The sequence below is a fragment of the Triplophysa dalaica genome, chromosome 22 (genome assembly GCF_015846415.1).
Source record: "Triplophysa dalaica isolate WHDGS20190420 chromosome 22, ASM1584641v1, whole genome shotgun sequence".
Classification (NCBI taxonomy): Eukaryota; Metazoa; Chordata; class Actinopteri; order Cypriniformes; family Nemacheilidae; genus Triplophysa; species Triplophysa dalaica.
The window spans coordinates 2,345,120-2,366,157 of record NC_079563.1 but is presented as its reverse complement, the minus strand read 5'-3'; the positions used below and the strand labels follow the sequence as shown (position 1 = coordinate 2,366,157).

Genomic DNA, 21,038 nt, shown 5'->3' with positions numbered 1-21,038 from the left:
GGACACACGACAGTAAACAAAATGCAGCAACATGAAGTATTTGTATCTGTCAGTCTGTTTACCGTTTGTAGGTATCCAACCTTTCGACAATATTTGTAATGTTTTATGAACCATAAGTGAAAGTGAAGTGAAAGTGACCTATCTGTCAGGTATGGTGACCCATACCCGAAATGTGACCTCTGCTATTAACCCATCCAGTGAGAAGTGAACACACGCACAGCAAGTGGTGAACACATGTACACCCAGAGCAGTGGGCAGCTATCACTGGAGCGCCCGGGGAGAAAGTAGGGGAAAGGTGCCTTCGTCAATCGTTACCTGCCGGCCCTGAGGATCGAACCGGCAACCTTCTGGTCACGAGTCCGACTCTCTAACCATTGGGCCACGATTGAAAAAATTATGATAATTTGACAACCCAGACTAAAGATTTATAATCTAATTAATTATAAATTACAAAGCATCCAAGATTATTTTCAAGAATTAATTTCAATCTTTAAAATGGGATTATTCAGTCAATTTTGAAGATATTATTGTTATATTTTCACCGAGTATTCTTTAGGATGATTTTATGTAGAAAACTGTAAAAATACTTTTGCTTGTTCTTTACAACCAGGGACACATTATGTTATGAACAACGTTGTAATTGGGAAATAATTTGGAAATGCTAATTTAGCCTTAACAAAGTAACTTTGTTTTCTGTTTTTGATGAGAGCATTTTTATTTCTATGTGGCGGAAATAGGCTTCGATACGTATGTACCAAGAGCTCATAAAAGGTTAACCCCACTAGGGGGAAGTATTTGTCTTATTTTGGGGCTTGGCGATTGCAAAGTTTATGAGCAAATGTCTTCTCTGATGGGCTGATGGCAGGAGACAAGTGCTTGTGTTCAATAATAAACATATGGTTTGAGAGACACCTGTCTGTGCATGGGGTGTATTAAATTCACTACACAATAAGAAAGTAGCGTTACTACACATACTGAACTCACCGAGATAGAGATAGGCAAAGAGATATTTAAAACTCTCCTTCACTCTATTAAAAAAAACGTAGGTTTAATACTACGTTTACATTAGTATGTTTGATGCGTGGAGATTCTCTGTAGAAGCGCCACAGACGCGCATCTGGATTTTTAGCAGAAGTAACGCCCTCCAACTAAAGCCCACTTGAAAACGGCCAAGTGACGTATGGAGTTTTTTTGTGTCTTTCTATTCAATCAAAAATTCTGTGTTTGAGAGTAAAAATACAAGATCGCAAAAAAACTCTGATATTGATAACAAAATTATTTGCATTGTATTCTTTGTGCACTTCAAAAACTTTTCATCACGAAACCACAAAAGTAGCTCTCTTTTTTATTATTTGGTTTAACGTCACTACTGAATAGGTTTAATATATGAATTACCTTCAATATACGTCCCCAAGTAGTCACTATAAAAACAAAGGTATGATTTTAGTACATTTATTCTGTTACTTCAATAAATTACTAACAACATTAATTGGAAATATTTCAGTATATGTGTGTATAATGACCTGTGTACCAATAGTATTTGTTTGTATTCAGTCCAGTTGGAGAAATACCTTTAACACTTGTTCTCTTTCTTGTAATTTAGTAACTCATATTCATTTCTCAGATGACTCTTTACTTGAGGTTACACTGAAGTCAGGCGATGACAGGTGATATTGTGGTGGATTTTAAAGAAAAGGAGGCCATGAATCTACAATGGTTCAGATCTTACTTATCAGACAGATATCTATATATCCATTTAAATGGGAAATCGTCAAATCTCACGCAAGTAAAGTATGGATTACCTCAGGGATCGGTTTTAGGACCCCTGCTTTTCTCCATATACATGCTGTCCCTTGGCAACATTATTAGAAGACATGATATTAGCTTCCACTGTTATGCAGATGATACTCGGCTATATACAGCTGAAAGAAAAAGTATGTGAATCCTTTGGGCTTACTTGGATCTCTTCATAAATTGGTCATAAAATGTGTTCTGATCTTCATCTAAGTCACAACAATAGAGAAACACAGTCTGCTTAAACTAATACCGCACAAACATTATACGTTTTCATGTTTTTATTGAACACAACATGTAAACATTCATCGTGCAGGGTGGAAAAAGTATGTGAAACCCTAGGCTAATGACTTCTCCAAGAGCTAATTGGAGCCAGGAGTCAGCCAACCTGGGGTCCAATCAATGTGATGAGATTGGATGTGTTGATTAAAGCTGGCCTGTCCAATAAAAAACACACACCAGTTTTGAGTTTGCTGTTCTGAAGAAGCGTTGTCTGATGTGAACCATGCCTCGCACAAAAGACCTATGATCAAGAATTGTTGACTTACATAAAGCTGGAAAGGGCTACAAAAGTATATCTAAAAGCCTTGATGTCCATGTGTCCACGGTAAAACAGATTGTCTACAAATGGAGAAAGTTCAGCACTGTTGCTACACTCCCTTGGCGTGGTCGTCTTGTAAAGATGACTGCAAGAGCACAGCGCAGAATGCTCAATGAGGTGAATAAGAATCCTAGAGTGTCAGCATTTTTGTTGACAAATCTACAATAAGGAAAACATTAAACAAGAATGGACTTCATGGGAGGACACCACGGAGGAAGCCACTGCTGTCCCAAAAAAACATTGCAGCACGTTTGAAGTTTGCAAAAGAGCACCTGGATGTTCCACAGCACTACTGGCAAAACATTCTGTGGACAGATGGAACCAAAATTGAGTTGTTTGGAAAGAACACACAACGCTATGTGTGGAGAACAAAAGGCACAGCACACCAACGTCAAAACCTCATCCCAACTGCGAAATATGGTGGAGGGGGCATCATGGTTTGGGGCTGCTTTGCTGCCTCAGGCCCTGGACGGATTACTGTCATCGATGGAAAAATGAATTCCAAAGTTTATCAAGACATTTTGCAGGAAAACTTAAGACCATCTGTCCGCCAACTGAAGCTTAACAGAGGATGGACGATGCAACAGGACAACGACCCTAAGCATAGAAGTAAATCAACAACAGAATGGCTTCAACAAAAGAAAATACGCCTTCTGGAGTGGCCCAGTCAGAGTCCTGACCTCAACCCGATTAAGATGCTGTGGCATGACCTCAAGAGAGCGATTCACACCAGACATCCCGAGAATATTGCTGAACTGAAACACTTTTGTAAAGAGGAATGGTCCAAAATTTCTCCTGACCGTTGTGCAGGTCTGATCTGCAACTATAGGAAACGTTTGGTTGAGGTTATTGCTGCCAAAGGAGGGTCAACCAGTTATTAAACCCAAAGGTTCACATACTTTTTCCACCCTGCACTATGAATGTTGACATGTTGTGTTCAGTAAAAACATGAAAACGTATAATGTTTGTGCGGTATTAGTTCAAGCAGACTGTGTTTCTCTATTGTTGTGATTTAGATGAAGATCAGAACACATTTTAGGACCAATTTATGAAGAAATCCAAGTAAGCCCAAAGGGTTCACATACTTTTTCTTTCAACTGTATCTAATCAAGACCAGATGATTCCTTCAAGCTACCCAAACTGGCAGAGTGCATCGAAGACATAAAACATTGGATGACTAGTTATTTCCTTCTTTTAAACTCTAGCAAAACAGAAATATTACTTATGGCAGCAAAAACACGTAAACAGAATATCTTAGATTACAACCTGCAAATTGAAGGCTGCACTGTTATTTCAACAAATACAGTTAAAGACCTAGGCGTTATGCTAGACGGCAACTTGTCATTTAAAAATCATGCCTCGAACATCACAAAAACAGCCTTCTTCCACCTTAGAAATGTTGCCAAATTACGAAATATTTTACATGTTGCTGACGCAGAAAAGCTTATTCATGCATTTGAGACTTCAAGATTTGACTATTGTAATGCTCTCCTGCATCATCAATAAACAAACTACAGTTAGTTCAGAATGCAGCTGCCAGAGTTCTTACCAGGTCAAGAAAATACAATCACATAACCACAGTTTTATCATCGCTTCACTGGCTACCCATTAAGTATCGTATTGATTTAAAAATTCTTTTAATTACTTAAAAGCTCAGTTAAACTGTTTAAGGCTTTGTATCACATTACAACCCATCACGCTCTCTAAGATCTCAAAACTCAGGACTTTTGATGACACCTAGAATAACTAAATCCACCAAAGGGGGGTCAAGCTTTCTCATAAATAGCACCTAAACTCTGGAATAGCCTTCCTGATACTATTCAAGGGTCAGACACACTCATGCAGAGTTAATGAACAGCAGCTACGCTAATTATTCTCTTTCTGCCTCCGCCTCGGGATGCCCATCCCGAGTTAGGGAGAAATTCCACCAGGTCCAGATGATCGACATATGCCCATCCCCAACTAGAGATTACGCCAGCTACAGCTGCAGACTGACTGACCATCCCAGCTCCACCTAAGGCAATTCTACCACCATCCAAGAGAAATACGACCATCTGACCATCCCAGCTCAGACCACTCCATGCCCAACCAAGAGCAAAGACGGACTACTTGTCACATTAATGCTGAAGTTACATCACATGTCAGCAGTTTGAAGTTATAGCTGCATTCAGTGGCCCTGATTGAAGGTTTCTGGGTGGGTGTTTGTGGGGAGTGGGGGGGCTCGTTGGTTGTGGTTGGGGGGATTCATTTGCTGGGGCTGTTTGGGTCCGGTTTGGCCTTGTTTTGTGGTCGATGTCGGACAACAGAGGAATAAAGTTACAACATGCCATTACTATTTTCCCTGGTTGTTCCTCTGTTTTCTGGTGTCGATCGTGGAGTGGGACCGGGTTGAACCTGCACGTTTTTTGGCGAATGGGACTTTTTGGGTTGCGGATGGTGGGCTCTCCCTCTTCCTCGTGGATATTTGCTTGATCGGGGTCACTGAGTGCAGCTATGACACGTCAGAGGGGATCTGGCCCTACCAAATTAAAAGGGGCTTCATTACAGCCAAACTATGTCCCCATATAAAAATATACTCTTTACCATTTACATTTTTGAAGAATATTTTAATCAAGTTAATTTTAATGCACGGGGGGCACGGTGGCTTAGTGCTTAGCACGTTCGCCTCACACCTCCAGGGTTGGGGGTTCGATTCCCGCTTCCGACTTGTGTGTGTGGAGTTTGCATGTTCTCCCCGTGCCTCGGGGGTTTCCTCTGGGTACTCCGGTTTCCTCCCCTGGTTCAAAGACATGCATGGTAGGTTGATTGGCATCTCTGTAAAAAATTCTCCGTAGGGCGTGAGGGCATGAGTGAGTGAGTGTGTGTGTTTGCCCTGCGATGGGTTGGCACTCCATCCAGGGTGTATGCCTTGATGCCCGATGACTCCTGAGATAGGCACAGGCTCCCCGTGACCCGAGGTGGTTCGGATAAGCGGTAGAAAATGGAATGGAATGGAATATTTAATGCAAGTGCAAGACCATAAATCAGCTGTTATCAAAAAACTTTACATTTTGAATTTTGTATTGGATGTTGTTGCGGCACTCGGAGTAAAGCTGTGGAATGGCCGTGGAGGAAAAATATTTGCGGCTGGGTATTTCGTAACGTTTGCGGCTGGGTAACTACGACTTTGGAAGATCAGGGCTTTAAAAAAACTGCTCACAGTCTTTATGGGAATCATGTCTTTGGCAAGGTAAAATGCGACCGCGTCAGTTACATCTTTACAGCGCTTGCTCGTTCTGTCATACGGAGTTCCTTTCTCAAATCCTTCTTTCGTTAAAGTCGCTTGTTTAAGCCTTGTAGTTTCCGGATGCTTGGTCGTACCGGATTTACTCGCGTGGAATCCCTTTATAATTTGACTGTCGGCATACTCTTTATATTAATCGTTCGCGATCAAATATCGTCATATCGCACACCCCTCGTCGAGAACCATAAAGTGATAGTGGACATCTTCCTTGGCGTCCGAGCAGACTTTTCCCCATCATTCCTTCAAAAGCACAAAAATCATTACAGTATTTGTTATCATTACAATCTCATCTACTTCAACTTGTTACTCTGTAGCCTACTGTGTATGTTTTTAAATGCCCCTATATGATCTAGCTCATTATCTTTTTTTGTGACTGCTTCAGGTCTAGTAATCTAATCCAAAATTTATTAAAATTCAATGGGGCCAGTCAGTTTTATACCTGAATTTAAATGGTACGTTTACTCTGGAACTCACAAAGTCTTTGTGACTCTTTTAATTTTAAACTAAACCCCATATGTTCTCAGTACATGATATATATATAACTATAGTTTGAATTAAAGTCATTCGCTTGTCTAAAGCAAGAACAGTATATTTATAAAGGAAGGTTTAGAAAAACATCACCTATGGTAGCTTAAGTTTCTTCCCTAGCAAACTTTTAAATTATGACAGGTATTGGCAGAATATAAATCGATTGTAGTAGATTGAAGTGATTGTAATTCAATGTTTTAATTGAGTGAATGAAAGTGTCCCTTGCAATCTGATACATGTCAAGACAATGGAGTGTATAAATCAGGTCAGAACATTCTCAGGTGGCATTTTTGAGTAAATGTTTGATGTATGTATACACTGAATGAATATTATTAAACGAAAGAATGGTAATACTATCTTTGTAAGACTGTTGCGTGTATAAAACCTGGGCGAGCAGGCTCATCTCATTTAAAACAAATTTTATCGCTTTGAGACAGCATTCATAAAACAACTAAAGTTAGTTTAACAGACTCTACAAGCTAAAGTTACTATCTAAGGCTAAGCTATCAAGCTACTAGCTATCAAAACTATACAGAGGTATAATTTATTACATCAGATTAAAACATGAATGGTTACACACGAGCTATCCACATTTAAGGATTTAGAGGATTTATAATATAAAATAAAATATAAAAAGAGAGCCAAAATTACCTTGCAAATGACGTGTTGCTCTTCATACCGCAACCCCGCTCCGGCGGCAATGGTTGGGGAGGGTAGTATGCGTAGCCCTTCGATTGAATGTGAACAAAAGAGAGGTCTTTAATCCTGATGTGTAGAGACTGCCCACTGAGATACGGCCTCATTCGCAAGCAAAAAGTCTCGACCCGCAAAAGAAAAGACAGCTGAAAGAGATCAACATTTGTGGTTTCGTGATGAAACGTTTTTGAAGTGCACAAAGAAAAATAAACAATTCTAAGATTTGTACGCAATGCATTTAATTTTGTTTTCAATTTCGGAGTTTTTTTGCGATCTTTTATTTCCTAATTCCAAAATAACTAGTTTTACTCTCAAACATAGAATTTTTGATTGAATAAAAAAGACACAAAAAACCTCCATAGTGACGCCACTGGTTTCAAGTAAGAATCAAATGACAGGAGAGACAGCAAGAGGATGGCATGTTTCAGAAGCAAAATAATAATAAAAAAAAATACACCACTCCCCGGACAAATCATACTCCCCTCACGTGCACGCGCATTATACACAGTTGATAGGCGGAGTTAAGAGTTCTTTTTACCCCCTAATGTACTATTTTTATGCAGATACTTTTTATGTAGACTAATACTTTTTATGCAGACTAATTTGGAAGCCCGATGTTTTACACAATATCATGGTTATAAACTATGGTTACGGTTGTAAAGCGTGGTTGACTTTAAAAACGACAATAAGCTCATAATTGATCTCTATATATACATATATGTAACGGAGTCAAGCTAGTGAAGTGTAGTAAACGTCACTTCCCGGTCTAAATGACGCTCTAGCCACAAATGCTAGAGACTGCGGTCTTTAGCCTCCTCGCTAGAGCCTCCGACTCCCATACCGGACCGATCCGGTTCGAGGACCGCTTAGAGCGGTGCGGATCGTTCCGGTTACATATGTATAAATGTATAGTTACAATATATCTGATATTCTCTTATAGAAGAAGGTGTTAAAAATGTTTGTCAACGTTGTACTGCCAACATTCTTTCATGTATCCCTTTTTTTAAGGATTTTTTTCCTCAAGTGTTACATTTTGTATGACCAATGGAATCACCATTAAAAGACAAAATAAACTGTTTTAAATTGTCTTCCTGTTTCGTTATTATTTATGATAATACAAAAAATGAGTTATTCTGGATTAGCCCATTTAACAGACCATTCTGGAATATGTAAACAACACTGGCCCAGAAGCATTCTCTATTTGTATACAGGTCTAAATATTCTATTCAATGTATTTTTTTCCAACCTTCGTGTAGTGTTGAAAAGCTGGAACAAGAAGCACTTCATTTATTTGAAAGATATACTGCAGGTATGTTTCCAATATATCTTTGGTTGGTGGCCTCATAACCATTAAACTTTAGTTTTATTAGAGTGAGTTTGATGGGGGATTTACACAATTTTAAATTTACACCTGCCAAAAATGTCCTCCCCCTTTATCTCACCTTAATATTATCACTGGCACATCACATATAAGATACTGACACAACTTTATATAGAGGTTGTGTCTTTAAAAGCATTTGACTGTAGCTTCCATACAGTGGGTTTATTATAGGGGTATAATTTCCACAACAATAACCAATATACCCGTTAAAAATGTACTCCCCTCTTATTCTCACTTTAATATTATCACAGGCACGTCACATATAAGATAGCCTACTGAAACATCTTTATAGAGGCTGTGTCTTTAAAAGCATTTGACTCATGTATATTGATTTTGCGCATACCAATGAGAAGTTGTGCATTTGTGTATCCTGCAACGCGCATCCATTTATCCTGTTAGATTCATTCGGATTTTGAGACTTTCTTTACGCGGTTTTGTATTGGACAATCCACACACACGCAACTGCAGATCCATGCGCAACCGTGCAAAAGATAAGAACTACCACTAGATGGCAGGCTTACGGAAACTATAGGTGCTGGTCCTATCATTAGAATATCATCAAAAAGTTGATGCATTTCACTATTTCCATTCAAAAAGTGAAACTTGTAAATTATATTAATTCATTGCACGCAGACTGATATATTTCAAATGTTTATTTATTTAAATTGTGATGATTATGACTGTCAACTAATGAAAATCCCAAATTGATAAGGCCTTTTAATTTAAAAGACAAAGCATTTTCTCATAAAGTTAGTAGATGCAGTTATTAGAATTACAGTGCAGTAGATTTCTGTGCTGTGATGCTGACGGAAACCAGCCTGATAATTGTCCAGATTGCCATTTGAGTTTAGGATTTTTTCAGCTGATTGAAGACAACCTTTTCAATGATCTTGCCTATGAAGGAAGATTTGTTGGTAGACAGTAAGTTTTTGTCTAGATTGCTCTTATTTTAGTAAAGGCTTGACAACTGCAGTTTTTAGGGACTCTGGGAAAGTTCCTGAGAGAAATAACGTATTTACAATTTTTAAAAGATCTGCTTCTAAACAGTTAAACACTTTTTTGAAAAAGGATGCGGGTAGTGTGTCCAGGTTGCATGTCGAGGACTTAAGATGCGTTAGTGTTTTCTCCAAAGTTTTCTGATCAATTGTCTGAAATTCAGATAATGTTGCTAATTTCTTAGATTGTTGTAATAAAGTCAGACTGACCTGAGTGCCATGTAGGGCTTTGCTGACTGCCATTCTGAAATTATTTATCTTCTCAAGGAAAAAAGTTGCAAACTTGTCATCAGAAAGCATTTAGAAGGGGACTTGACTTGGGGGTTTGTTAGTCTCTCTACAGTAGCAAAAAGCCTATGACTGTTGTTGCAGTCAATAGAAATAAGTCTGTCTAGCTTTGCCTAATTCGATATTAAAGGCATGCAGGCTGTCTTTATAGATTTTATAGTGAACTTCAAGTTTTGTTTAGTAAACTTCAAATTTTGTTTTTCGCAAAATTTGTTCAGCATACGTTTTTTCAGTTTGGACAGTTATTTTATTTATTTTAGTCTATTCTAATTTCTTTCCGGAAAACCACCGAACAGGATAAATGGACGCGCGTTGCAGGATACACAAATGCACAACTTCTCATTGGTATGCGTAAAATCAATATACATGAACACAAAATAAAACATTGCAATCACAAATCTGCCTCTATTTGTACAAATCGCTTTGTGTTTATTCAAATCTAAATTTCACAGAATCAAATCATAAGGAATTTGTTTGTGAATCGTAAAATACAAATGTAACGTGTATCACGTTCACGGATGACTGTGCGTGCATTTGTTAATCATTTTGAGTCGGAATTCATCCCATTGTTGATAGGCATATCACTTGGTTCAGGACAGCCAATCAAAAGACATGAAATGACAACATGACGTCATGATGGCGCGTGTCGCGAGCAGCTGCGGAATCTTTATAACAGGTTGTGATTAGTCGGCCCCCGTGCGCGCATCAAACAGGTACAGGTGTGATGGACCCGGGACTTCTCATCTGCTTCGCAGCAGTTTTTATTTTGGTGTCAGGTAATATATCAGCGTACTTGGTTAATGTTATCATAAAGGCTGTGTTAAATTAGTGTATGGATTAAATGAGATGGCACAATCTACCAAACATTCTCTTAGAGCAGAATGTGATATCGTACCTACAAATTGGGACATTCAGTAAATAAAATCCCGTCTGTTTGCTTTTTGTTTAAACTGTAAAGGGCGCAATCATACTGACAAAAATTGTGTTTTAAGGTATAGCATCGAATTCCTATGCACTGATGTGTGATCACGTTTAGTTAAATAGTTAGTTAAACGCTAAATAAATGGACGATAAAACACCAACAGTCAAAATCCGTTCCAATTTTTGTTTCCGCGCATCGAATGTGCAGGGCGCAATCAAACAGTTTGCCTTCCAAACACGGATACTATTCGAGCAGAAACAACGAGAAAGAGTCATTGCCTCGTTATATCTTTATACAACATTCAGACAACGATCCAAACCATTGGAAAATGTACTTATTAGCTGAAATCGCTGTGACAACTGTTTTGAGTCTATATTAATTTTTGCAGTTGTACTTTTTGATTGGTTTGCTCTTATTTAGCCTTAAAGCATGCTATGACAAAAAGTCTGATATTGGAACCGTGGGTGATAAATAATCAGTAAACCATAGGTTCTTGGCTTATTCTTAACCAACTGGGAGCATGCATTCATGTGTAAAAGTAATGGATAAAAAGCTGTGGAATTCGCCTGTGCTTTCAGATGTGTGCGGAGAGTGCAACAGAAATCAGTGGCAGTGTGATGATGGAGTGTGTATACCACACAGATGGCACTGTGATGGTGTTAGTGACTGCCAGGATGGCTCTGATGAGATGGCATGCTGTATGTACCAGATATCACTTGCTCTTATTAAGTTTCATGTCTTCACCATCGTCTCCATTGTTAAGTTTGCTTACAATTAATTGTGTTCATGACAGCGAAAGGGCAAGAATAACACACCACAATTTAAATTTATCCCACTAGCATGTCCACCAAAAGCTTTTGAGTGTGCAGATGGTTCCGGGTGTGTGACAGAGTCGCTGGCTTGTGATGGGCGGGCCCAGTGTTCTGATGGCTCAGATGAGCTGGATTGTGACTGGAGGTCAGGCTGCCTTTCCAGAGACTGGAAGTGTAGGAACAATATCTGCATCCCACAAAACTTTATCTGCAATGAAGTCAATGATTGTGGGGATAATTCTGATGAAGAAACTTGTGGTAAGCTGTATATTCTTAATGTACTGGCTTACTCTTGTGCCTTTCCTCTTTTCTGTTTTTTTCAGTGTTCCAAAATCTGTGGAGCATTGTACATAGACTTTGTTTTATCTACGTGATCATAATGTCATTTCTGTGCACTCCATGAATCACATTACCTGTTTTTTGTTTTTTTTAAACTTGTCGCTATAGGTTCCTGTGGGAAGATGAAAATCCGCTGTCCTGATGGAAGATGTTTAACCCAGAGAGAGATGTGTGACGGAGTTGCTCAGTGCACAGATAGGAGAGATGAGCCTCATACCTGTGGTACAAGATCCTGATTAATATACAGAGGGATATCTCAAACCTTTAATATCATATTGATTACTCTGAATTACAATTTTATACTGAGGATTTGCATCCTTTCATAATGCTGTAAATACTTGATGGCAACAAGAAGCAGCTGGTCTAAAAAAGAAAGGTTCAGATATGTTCTGAGAAGGGATTGTTTGGTGAACGTTTGCACACATTGCTAGCTTTTTTATGATGCGCAACGCCACACTGATGACATGGCCAAGATAAATATGTTTAGAGCGATTCTGTTGGATGACCATGTTAGATGTCACCCTTTTATAATTTTAAAATGATGCCACGTATAGTTTAAATATGTTTTACTTGGCCTAAGTCCACCTATTTTTAACTTGCCCAGGTAAAAGTTGTAGGAATGCAAATGGTGGCTGTAGTCATACTTGTGTGGATCAAACTTGGGGAGCGTTGTGCATTTGTCCCAGGGGAATGACCCTCTCCGCAAATGGACTTGATTGCAAAGGTAAGTTCAAGTTTTCTGTTTGCCTTCAGTGAAATTAATTCATGTTTTGTGTTTACATTTAGCAGATTCATTTATCCAAAGTGACTTGCAAATGAGAGAGCATTTAACATGGCAATCAAGGGGCCTTTTTCATGAAACTAGAGCAGAACGAATTTGTGTGTAAATCCGTGAAAATTCCAGAAGTTGTTTTCAGATTCATGAAAATGTTCATATTTTCAAAATGTTAGTTGGAACAAATAAATTTAGTTTGCTGGCCTGTCTTTTCAACTGTTCAATACCCTGTACTGTGATTGGTTGTAATGCTGTAGCAGATCAAGATGTAATTTTAATTGTAAAGATTGCGACTTTCACAGTTAGTTTTCATTATGCAGTGGCATATAATCAATAGCTTTTAACTTGCATTTGGATGACAAAGCCTCGTTAATTTCTGACCCTGGTGGGTTGTAATAGGAACCAATCTCTATTATCTAATAACTATGGAGCCTAATGTTAGTTTATACGCTAAAAAGTTGTTTAGAAAACCTTAACCCAAGGCTAAAAAATTGAGACATACTTTAAAGCAGGGCTAGTCAACTGATATCCCGTGGGCCAAATGTGGCCCGTCAATCATCTTTACCTGGCCAGCCTTAACATTTCATATAAGTGGAGGGACTTTAAGAACAGTGTGCTTTAAATGTGTGTGCATCCTCCTGAGACGCCACATCATTAAAAGTCCAAAACGCTGCTACATTTAATACGAAAGTAATTCCTGCGGCTAATAATATAATACGTCTTAGAGCGAAATTGTTTGGTCAGTCCAAGAAATGTAATGTTATTTACAACATTTTAATCCGCAATCCATTGCGCATCAAAAGGCAATCGGTTTGCGCACGGGATAGGTTGCGTTCTAAAACGGGTTTTGTGCCCTTGAAAGTAGGCTAACTGTAGGAATGGTACACCTCTGAACGGTTGTTTCAGATAAGGGGAAAACATTGTTTTTAGTACTGCATTCATTATGTATAACAGCTATGTTTATGAAAAACAGCCGTTCATCTCCTCACAGAACTTGTACTACAAAGAATCTGCCCTATTAATCAGTGGGGCACATGAATGTGATTGGATTCACCCGAAGATGTGGTAATAGTGTTCAGTTTCCTGCAAAGATCATTTGACTCGCTTTAGAAGACTCTACATTAACGTCACAAGGGGCAGGGATTACTTTTGTGTTGAATGTATTTGCGGTTTTTACTTTAATTGATTCAGCCAAATATCATCTTTAAAAAACAATGCTACCCACATCTTGGATGTACTTGATGACTGTGGGTGAGTAAATTATAAGCAATTTTTGCATAAAGTAACACATTAAGGAATATAAAATACAATTAAAAAGATACAATATCCCTTTTTATTTAATATCATGAAAAGGCAAAAATAATGGATGCAATATTTGTGTGCTTGTTTTAATATATGGCCTATAAGTAACGGCAACAAAAATGGTATAAAAGGAACAAAACACAATAAATAGCACAGAAATACAAAATGGCTGATATGGTAAAAAACTGGCCTGCATCCTATTTCTACTTTTGGAATCTGGCCCTCAAAGAAAAGTAGTTGAAGACCCCTGCTTTAAAGGGAACATTTCACGAAAATCAGACTTTATCCACGTTTAGGTGATATAATCGGGTCTCTGGTACATCTGCCAACTTGGAAAAATGACAAACCAGTAAATTTGTTAATGTGATATAATGTTACCGCCCCTTTTTCTTAACATGTCCACCCATTGCACTGCCATCATTTTTGTTAGAGAGCATAGTGTATGGTTTGTAAATACGCAATCTATTTGTAATTTTTGCTTTTGCGTATAGAAAACATGACACTTTGTCAGAAGTCTGTTCTCTTATAGAAAACAATGTGTTTGGTGATTAAAGATAAGATGCAGCGTTTCTTATTCGCTTTGTGAACCTTTCTTGTCTTGTTTTTGTTCACATCCCTAAAAAAGGCTGGTCTGACTTCATAACTGTGGAGCTACTGCTGTGTAAAAGGGCGTGCAGTTTGCACAGACACGTCTGACTTTATTATTGACGAGAGTCTGTTGTAAAATGAAGAAACACGTCTGTGCATCCCGCGCGGTATAAAGAAAACAAGTCTTTGCAGCCTGCATTGTAGAAGAACAGTGTCTGCACCATGCTTATTGCCAGCGTATTTCGAGATGTTTTTCAGCATTCATACACAAATGTTTTCACTGGCAAGAAGCCGAAATTCACTCTGACTACTCTTAATGAAGAACAGAAATACGTACACAAGGTAGTGATGCGCAACTTTATGCTTCTGACACTCGCTTGTCACACAAAAGAAAAGGTAAATCTTGCTTGGTCTTTGTCAATGTGTGCTCTGTGACGCTCAAACAAAAAACGGTCTTGCAAAGTCGTTTTTTACTGAAACTTTAGTAGCTCCAGGCATGTGAACAAAGTGCCATTGGTCGGCCAGTTTTTACACCGTGCATAAACAAAAAACAAACCAGTCTTTTTTTGTCGCTTTTATGCCTGCTGTTTGGTGCATCTGTGTGCACACTCACATTGACATCCTTAGTTGAGACATGAGGCATTACATTTTCGCGTTAAACGCGTGCGGATATCGTTGCGGTTTGAATAAGACTTTTCTTTCACTGGTTGATGTGTTGGTGTGCTTTTCCCGGAGAATTGTCCAATAAGGGACTGAGGAGTTGTTGCGTAATGGAATTTTGTTTGAAAAGACTTTCAAAACCTTTAACGAACTCTGGGAGAGCATATAGAGCACAGAAATTCTACGTCATACGTCCAACTAGTTTTTTGACAAGTTTTACATGTGAAGTATGTGAAGCCAGCACATTTAACCGTGTAAGCCCCCTTTAAATATATATTTAGTGTTATAATGTTTAAGCATGTGTGTATATATGTATGAACATGCATACACATAGATGCATATACATGCTTAAACATTATAACACTATCTCTATATGTTATATATATATATATGTGTATATATATATATATATATTCCAGACTTGGGATTTTTTGTCAACGTTGCAAAACGCTGTTCAGTTCCCCACTTATCTAAAAATGACACCACGCACTATATATATTTGTGTTTATACGTATACACACAAACTCACACGCACACACAGAGACTAAAACAGGCCATTCCGCGATTTAATGGCTTGAAACTACAAATGGCCGACTGCTTTCCTGTAGCTCGTTGGTAAGAGTGTGGGTTAGATCCTAAGGGATTGCAAAATGTATAGGATAAAGCAATGCAAGTCGCTTTGAATAAAAGCGTCTGCCAAATGCATAAATGTATAAAAGTGTAAATGTATACACTGTCTAATATAAGTGCGTTGAAGTCAGAAAGCAAACATTTAAATGAACAAAACCCACAACATACAGCATTCCCAAAATCTTTATTACAAAGCTGTATGGCTGTGTATAGAAGTCTCTTGAGGCCACAGGATTCTTTACTTTTTGTTTTCAATTATTGTTGACATATGCTAATGTCAAATAAAATGGCATTTACAAATTACACCCCTTGAATAGTTAATAAAAGGCCTACTTATTATTTATTGTAATCAGCAATAATTAATTGAACAATAATTGAAAACAAAAAGTAAAAAATATATATATATATTGGGAAATTTCAGTTTAAATGTTTTAGTTTAACATTCTCCTAAACAATATTTAATATATTTTATTAAATATTGTTTAGGAGAATGTTAAACTGAAATTTCCCAAATTGCCAGTCAGAATTGGTTAATTAGATATTTTTCACTTAGCAACACAAAAGCAAACAATTATATTTTTGGCAAGCTGTTGCCTGTTTTAAGTAACATTTAATTGGTTACATTAAAGACTTTGGGGGGGATTGGTGAGGGAGCGTGCAGTCTTCCTTTTTTTTTTGTCCTTGGCTGATCACATGCCTGTTGTTATTTATTATTATTATTATTATGCATTTATGCAACATCGCATAGGCGGGGTTATGCTAACTGTGAATGTGCGCATGTTCACCCAATTTCCAAATGATTGGATATGTTTAACTATCTAATCTGATGTTTACAAAGTATTATTGTATCCAGGGATTCTGGAAGTTCCATTTTTTACAGAAGTTTAATCCTATTTACAAATGTTTCATAAGAGGCCCAATCAGTTCAAACTGATGTTTTGTTTTTAATAAATACATAGAAAAGTGAAAATTGCAAATGCGATTACTCATTTTTTGTACCATATCACATATTTAGAAAAATTAAATGTAAAAATGTATAAAATTTGTAGTATGGTTCACTTGTACAGAATTTACTGTACTAACACATCAACAGTCCATTTAACCACTTATTATTTAAAGCCATTACTCCTAAACAAAAAAAATGTTTAAACTAATGTGCAATGTTAACTTTTGTGTACTTTTCCAGATGTTGATGAATGTTCCCAGTCTTTTGGACAGTGTATGCACTTGTGTACAAACACACCAGGGTCTTTTCGTTGCTTGTGTCAAAATGGTTTTAAATCTCTTGGCAATGGATCTTGTGAAGCTCAAGGTAGCCATTTATTGCTTGTAAAATCCGAAATGAAAATGCCAATAAACAAAACCGTTAACATATAATATGTGGTTTCACTAGGGTTCCCAGTGAAGATTTTGACCTTCCGAAAACCGCTTATTGGGCTAGTGAATGTAAAGACTAGGGTGTTTGAGCCACTCCTTTCCATTGAGAGCGACCCCATAGCCCTGACCTATGATATTCAAAAGAATCTTATTTATTGGGCTGATAACCATGGAAATATCTACAAGGCTTCCAACCACAAGAGCATGGTTCTTTATTCAGGTTAGTAATTGTGGGAGACTTGATAAAACTGTGTGAAGTTTATTAAGCAATACCAAAACTACATTTCCTTTATTTATCAGGGCAACCTGGTGTGAGAAGTCTGGCTGTTGATTGGCTTACTGGGCAGCTCTTTTGGACGAGTGTTACACAAAAAGCCATTTTCACAGGTTCCACTGATGGAAGTTCTGCATGTGTAGTCATATCCAAAGACACAGACCCAGGTGATGTTGTCCTCAGTCCAGTTGAGAGGTACAGTATACACTGCTTTAGGAGTCATTACATTTAGGCTTACATTTTTGGGGAACTTTTGAGTCTTAACTGTGACATCTTTTTTTGCAGTTTTATATTTTGGATTAATAGAGGAACGAGTGAAGAGATTACCATTGAAAGGACAGCAATGGATGGTTTGAATCGGACTACACTCATTTTTGTTACCGCACAGATACCAAAAGGTCTTACATTGGATGTGGCAGCACGACGGTTGTATTGGATCAGTGAGTTCAAAATGGTGGGTTGGATGTTGAACTGCTGATCGTTAATACATTCACAGTAGTTACAATAAGAGTCAGAATTGGCTTCAGCACTTTTGATATGTTCAGACTGTCAGTACAACAGTTTGTATCTGATTGAAATCTAATATAAATGATTGATTGTCCACACTGTGGACATAAGTTGCGTACGCACAAAACAAGGCTTTCAACGTGCATTTGCCACTTTTCACACAAAGTTAGTGATCTAAACTTGACATTAGAATGGTCGCACATGTAAGCAATCTCTGATACATGCGTACCCACATTCTGGAGACAACGGGAAGTGGCAACACATGGTAAGTTTGTGAACTCAAATGGAGAATTTGAAATGGAGAACATTTAATTTCACTCTATATCATACGCAAGTCCAGCAGTGTTATTTGTGCTTGTACTCGCTGATTATCGTTTCATAAACACTTTCTTGTAAAATTTGACTAATCATAAATCAAAATTAATTCTAAATATTTAATCAGTGCTGTCTCCGTATCACATTTTTCACTGCAGGACCATGCGTACACATTCTTTTACTGATTTGAAGGAAGCCGAATACAGAAAGTATAATTTTTATAAACTCCTTTATTCACACATTTGATTAAATATTTCACTCTGATTAATGGAGATAAAAAAAATCCTGTGGCATGTTGCGCATTTAATGTTTTAATGACCCCGTGTGTTATGATTCCTCTTAAACTAAATTGCAGAACTCGTGTTCTGAAACATTCAATGTATATAAAACTTTCTAGCTAGAACATTGATCAACGTTGCGCACTTTGATCTTATTGTTGACACTGTGCGATCCGGTGGTAGAGTGGTCCATTGGCTCATATCTTTTACATGTATCGAACCGTCACGTGGATGGAAATATGCAAATTAAATTATATGTAAATGATTTTATGCGTAGTTAAACTAGGTGTTGTAAGTTCCGTACATGTTTATATCGCGTTTGAGATGCACATTCTTCCCCTGACTTGGATTTATAAAGGGAATTAAGCGCAGTTTCTGCCGTACGCATGGTTATTAAATCTGAAAACGTGCGAATGCAAATTCTTCCATTGGTTTCAATTGCAATGACATTGCGTTGACAGGAAATGTTCAACTTCATGTGTCGCTGTGCAGAAAGATCAGTGTATAACATCGCAGTCCCGCACAAACTTTTCGTAAGCCCACTGCTCTGTGTTGCTCTTGCAGTATGGTAATTTCATACGCTGAGCCGTCTGCTGCTGCGCTGGATTACTATGTCTAATGAACCTGCTGCAAATACATTTGACATCCTTAAGGTATATGTGACATTTAACGTTATGTTTCACATGTGTGACAACGTAGCATAAACCAAAAACTATGCAAGTCCAATCTGAGCGCGCAGATTTAAACCAGTACCAGAAATGCGAATTGAATAGGATTTCAAAGCACATATGAATGTAGCTACAAACCGATTCCATGTGAATTTTCTAAATATGAATATGCACAAAAATCTGCTTTGGTCTTGGTCTGAACATGTGTGACCTTTTTTCTAAGCAGGAAGGTAACTGCCGTCAAAACCAAGTAGCTATTTGTCTAAAATCAATTCTGAACACCCAACAGATTTTAAAGCTTGCTTTTGAAATTCATCCAATATTGTTATATTTAAGAGTTTCTTTATAATATAGTGCTTCTATATAAATGCTATTATTTAAGATAATAATTTTAATCAGCAGTGAAATTTCTCCCTTTGTTTTCCCAGTCAATTGAGAGCATTAGGACAGATGGTTCTGGGAGTTACACGTTTTGGAACATTTTTCAAGGAAGTTCTGCTCTGAGCCTGGCAGTCTTCAATGGCTGGTTCTACTGGGCAGATGAAAAGAGACTCTGGCAAACTCCTCAAAATCTACCCACTGCAAAATATAATGAGTTCCTCCTAAAAGCGTCCCTTCCTGTTCTGACTGTCTACCATGAGCTTCAGCAGCCTCGAGGTAAATTTAGCCTTCTTGGGGGTGATTTCCTGTACAGGGCTTAAGCCTAGTCACAGACTAATTTAAATGTTGGTGTCTTGATCGATCTGCCAGTGTAAATTGTTTGTGAAAACTTGCACTGGCATTTCTTAAAATATTTCTGTGCGCTTCTTTTGTCTCAAGAAGCACACAGTAAAGAATTTGCAGAGTATGTTGTTAGTTTAACTAGGATATTTTAGTCTTTTTAAATAAGGACTAGTCCTGGTTTAAAATAATCCCTGTCTAGGAAAATGGCCCTTAATGTTTTTTCTGAATAATTCTGTGGTTACACCATGTGGTCTAGGCCAAACTAAGCTCTATGGTATGTGTTTTTCTACACAGGTTTTTCACCATGTAAAAACTCTAGGTGCAAGCTGTGTTTACCATCCAAGAAAAGTCCTGTTGGATTCACCTGTTTGTGTCCTGAGGGAATGTTGCCTGTGGCTTATGGCTCTTGTGAAAGTTAGTTTTTTTTTCCTCCTGTTTTGACAAATCTTTGAACAATAATTATGTTTTTTTAAGCCTTTTGACTTCTCGTTTTCTCTCCAAATTTCAGATTTTAAGGTTGCCTATGCAACTGCCACTGTCATATACAGTCTGGAGTTTACGGGGAACACCACCATCAAAACTGAACTCTTTACTTCAGATGAGGACATTCAGGCATTCGACATGCACTGGAAACGCGGCTGTGTGGTATGGTGTAATGGGACTGGTCATGTGAAGACTAACAGGCTTTCTCGGGACATGTCAGAGTACATTCTTACATTAAAACCTGGTATGTCGTTAATACTTGACTTATGATCCAAAGCATTCTCTACGAACTCTATGCATGTAAAACTGACCCCTCCTAGCTATGTGTGCTAGGTTTTGTATATCGCTGTGTGCCACAACATGAGTGCAAAACTGATTACACCATTAGCAGTTGTAGGATAAATTCTCAGTATGTTGTCTTCTGGACTTCCAAATTGAAATACAAAATTTATTACAATTAATTGCCACAAAACGAACAACCACGTTTTGGTCTCTTAAACTTTCTCAATTTGATTGGAATGAATGTATTAGTTCGATTATTTAACTTTCTCATACTAAACTGCTGCCTTTGTAATTTCAAGTGACTCGTTTGCTCGTCTTAATTTCCTGTTATACAACTTTTATAATGCAATTTTTCCAATTTAATTTTCAGTTTATTGTAAATATACCACCCAATGCAAAGCATATGCTACTGCTCAAAACACTTGACTGAAATATTTTTCATAATTAAAAAATCTGAAGGGGTATTAAATTCTTTGAGTTCTCATTCTCAACAATGTGTCATTTCTGCTCACGCAGTGGGTAATCCTCTCCCTCCTA

At 37.8% G+C, this 21,038-nt stretch overlaps 2 protein-coding genes across 4 annotated transcripts in view; both read left to right on the top strand.

Annotated features, from left to right (window-relative positions):
• Positions 1-10,231: 10,231 nt before the first annotated feature.
• Positions 10,232-17,135, top strand: LOC130412119 (vitellogenin receptor-like). Its single transcript, XM_056737260.1, has 8 exons — positions 10,232-10,342; positions 11,067-11,186; positions 11,328-11,558; positions 11,748-11,861; positions 12,244-12,363; positions 16,781-16,906; positions 16,988-17,080; positions 17,116-17,135. Exons 1-8 carry the CDS (start codon positions 10,291-10,293, stop codon positions 17,133-17,135), a joined length of 876 nt encoding a protein of 291 aa, XP_056593238.1. The 5' UTR covers positions 10,232-10,290.
• The window catches only part of si:dkey-88l16.3 (prolow-density lipoprotein receptor-related protein 1), a 50,730-nt gene continuing 46,779 nt past the window's right edge, over positions 17,088-21,038 (top strand). For all 3 annotated transcript variants that reach the window (XM_056735866.1, XM_056735865.1, XM_056735864.1), the window contains exons 1-6: positions 17,088-17,191; positions 17,272-17,440; positions 17,531-17,699; positions 19,442-19,670; positions 20,031-20,150; positions 20,245-20,463. In XM_056735866.1, the coding sequence (XP_056591844.1) occupies positions 17,176-17,191; positions 17,272-17,440; positions 17,531-17,699; positions 19,442-19,670; positions 20,031-20,150; positions 20,245-20,463 (922 nt within the window). In that variant the 5' untranslated portion in view covers positions 17,088-17,175. The remainder of the gene's footprint in view (positions 17,192-17,271; positions 17,441-17,530; positions 17,700-19,441; positions 19,671-20,030; positions 20,151-20,244; positions 20,464-21,038) is intronic.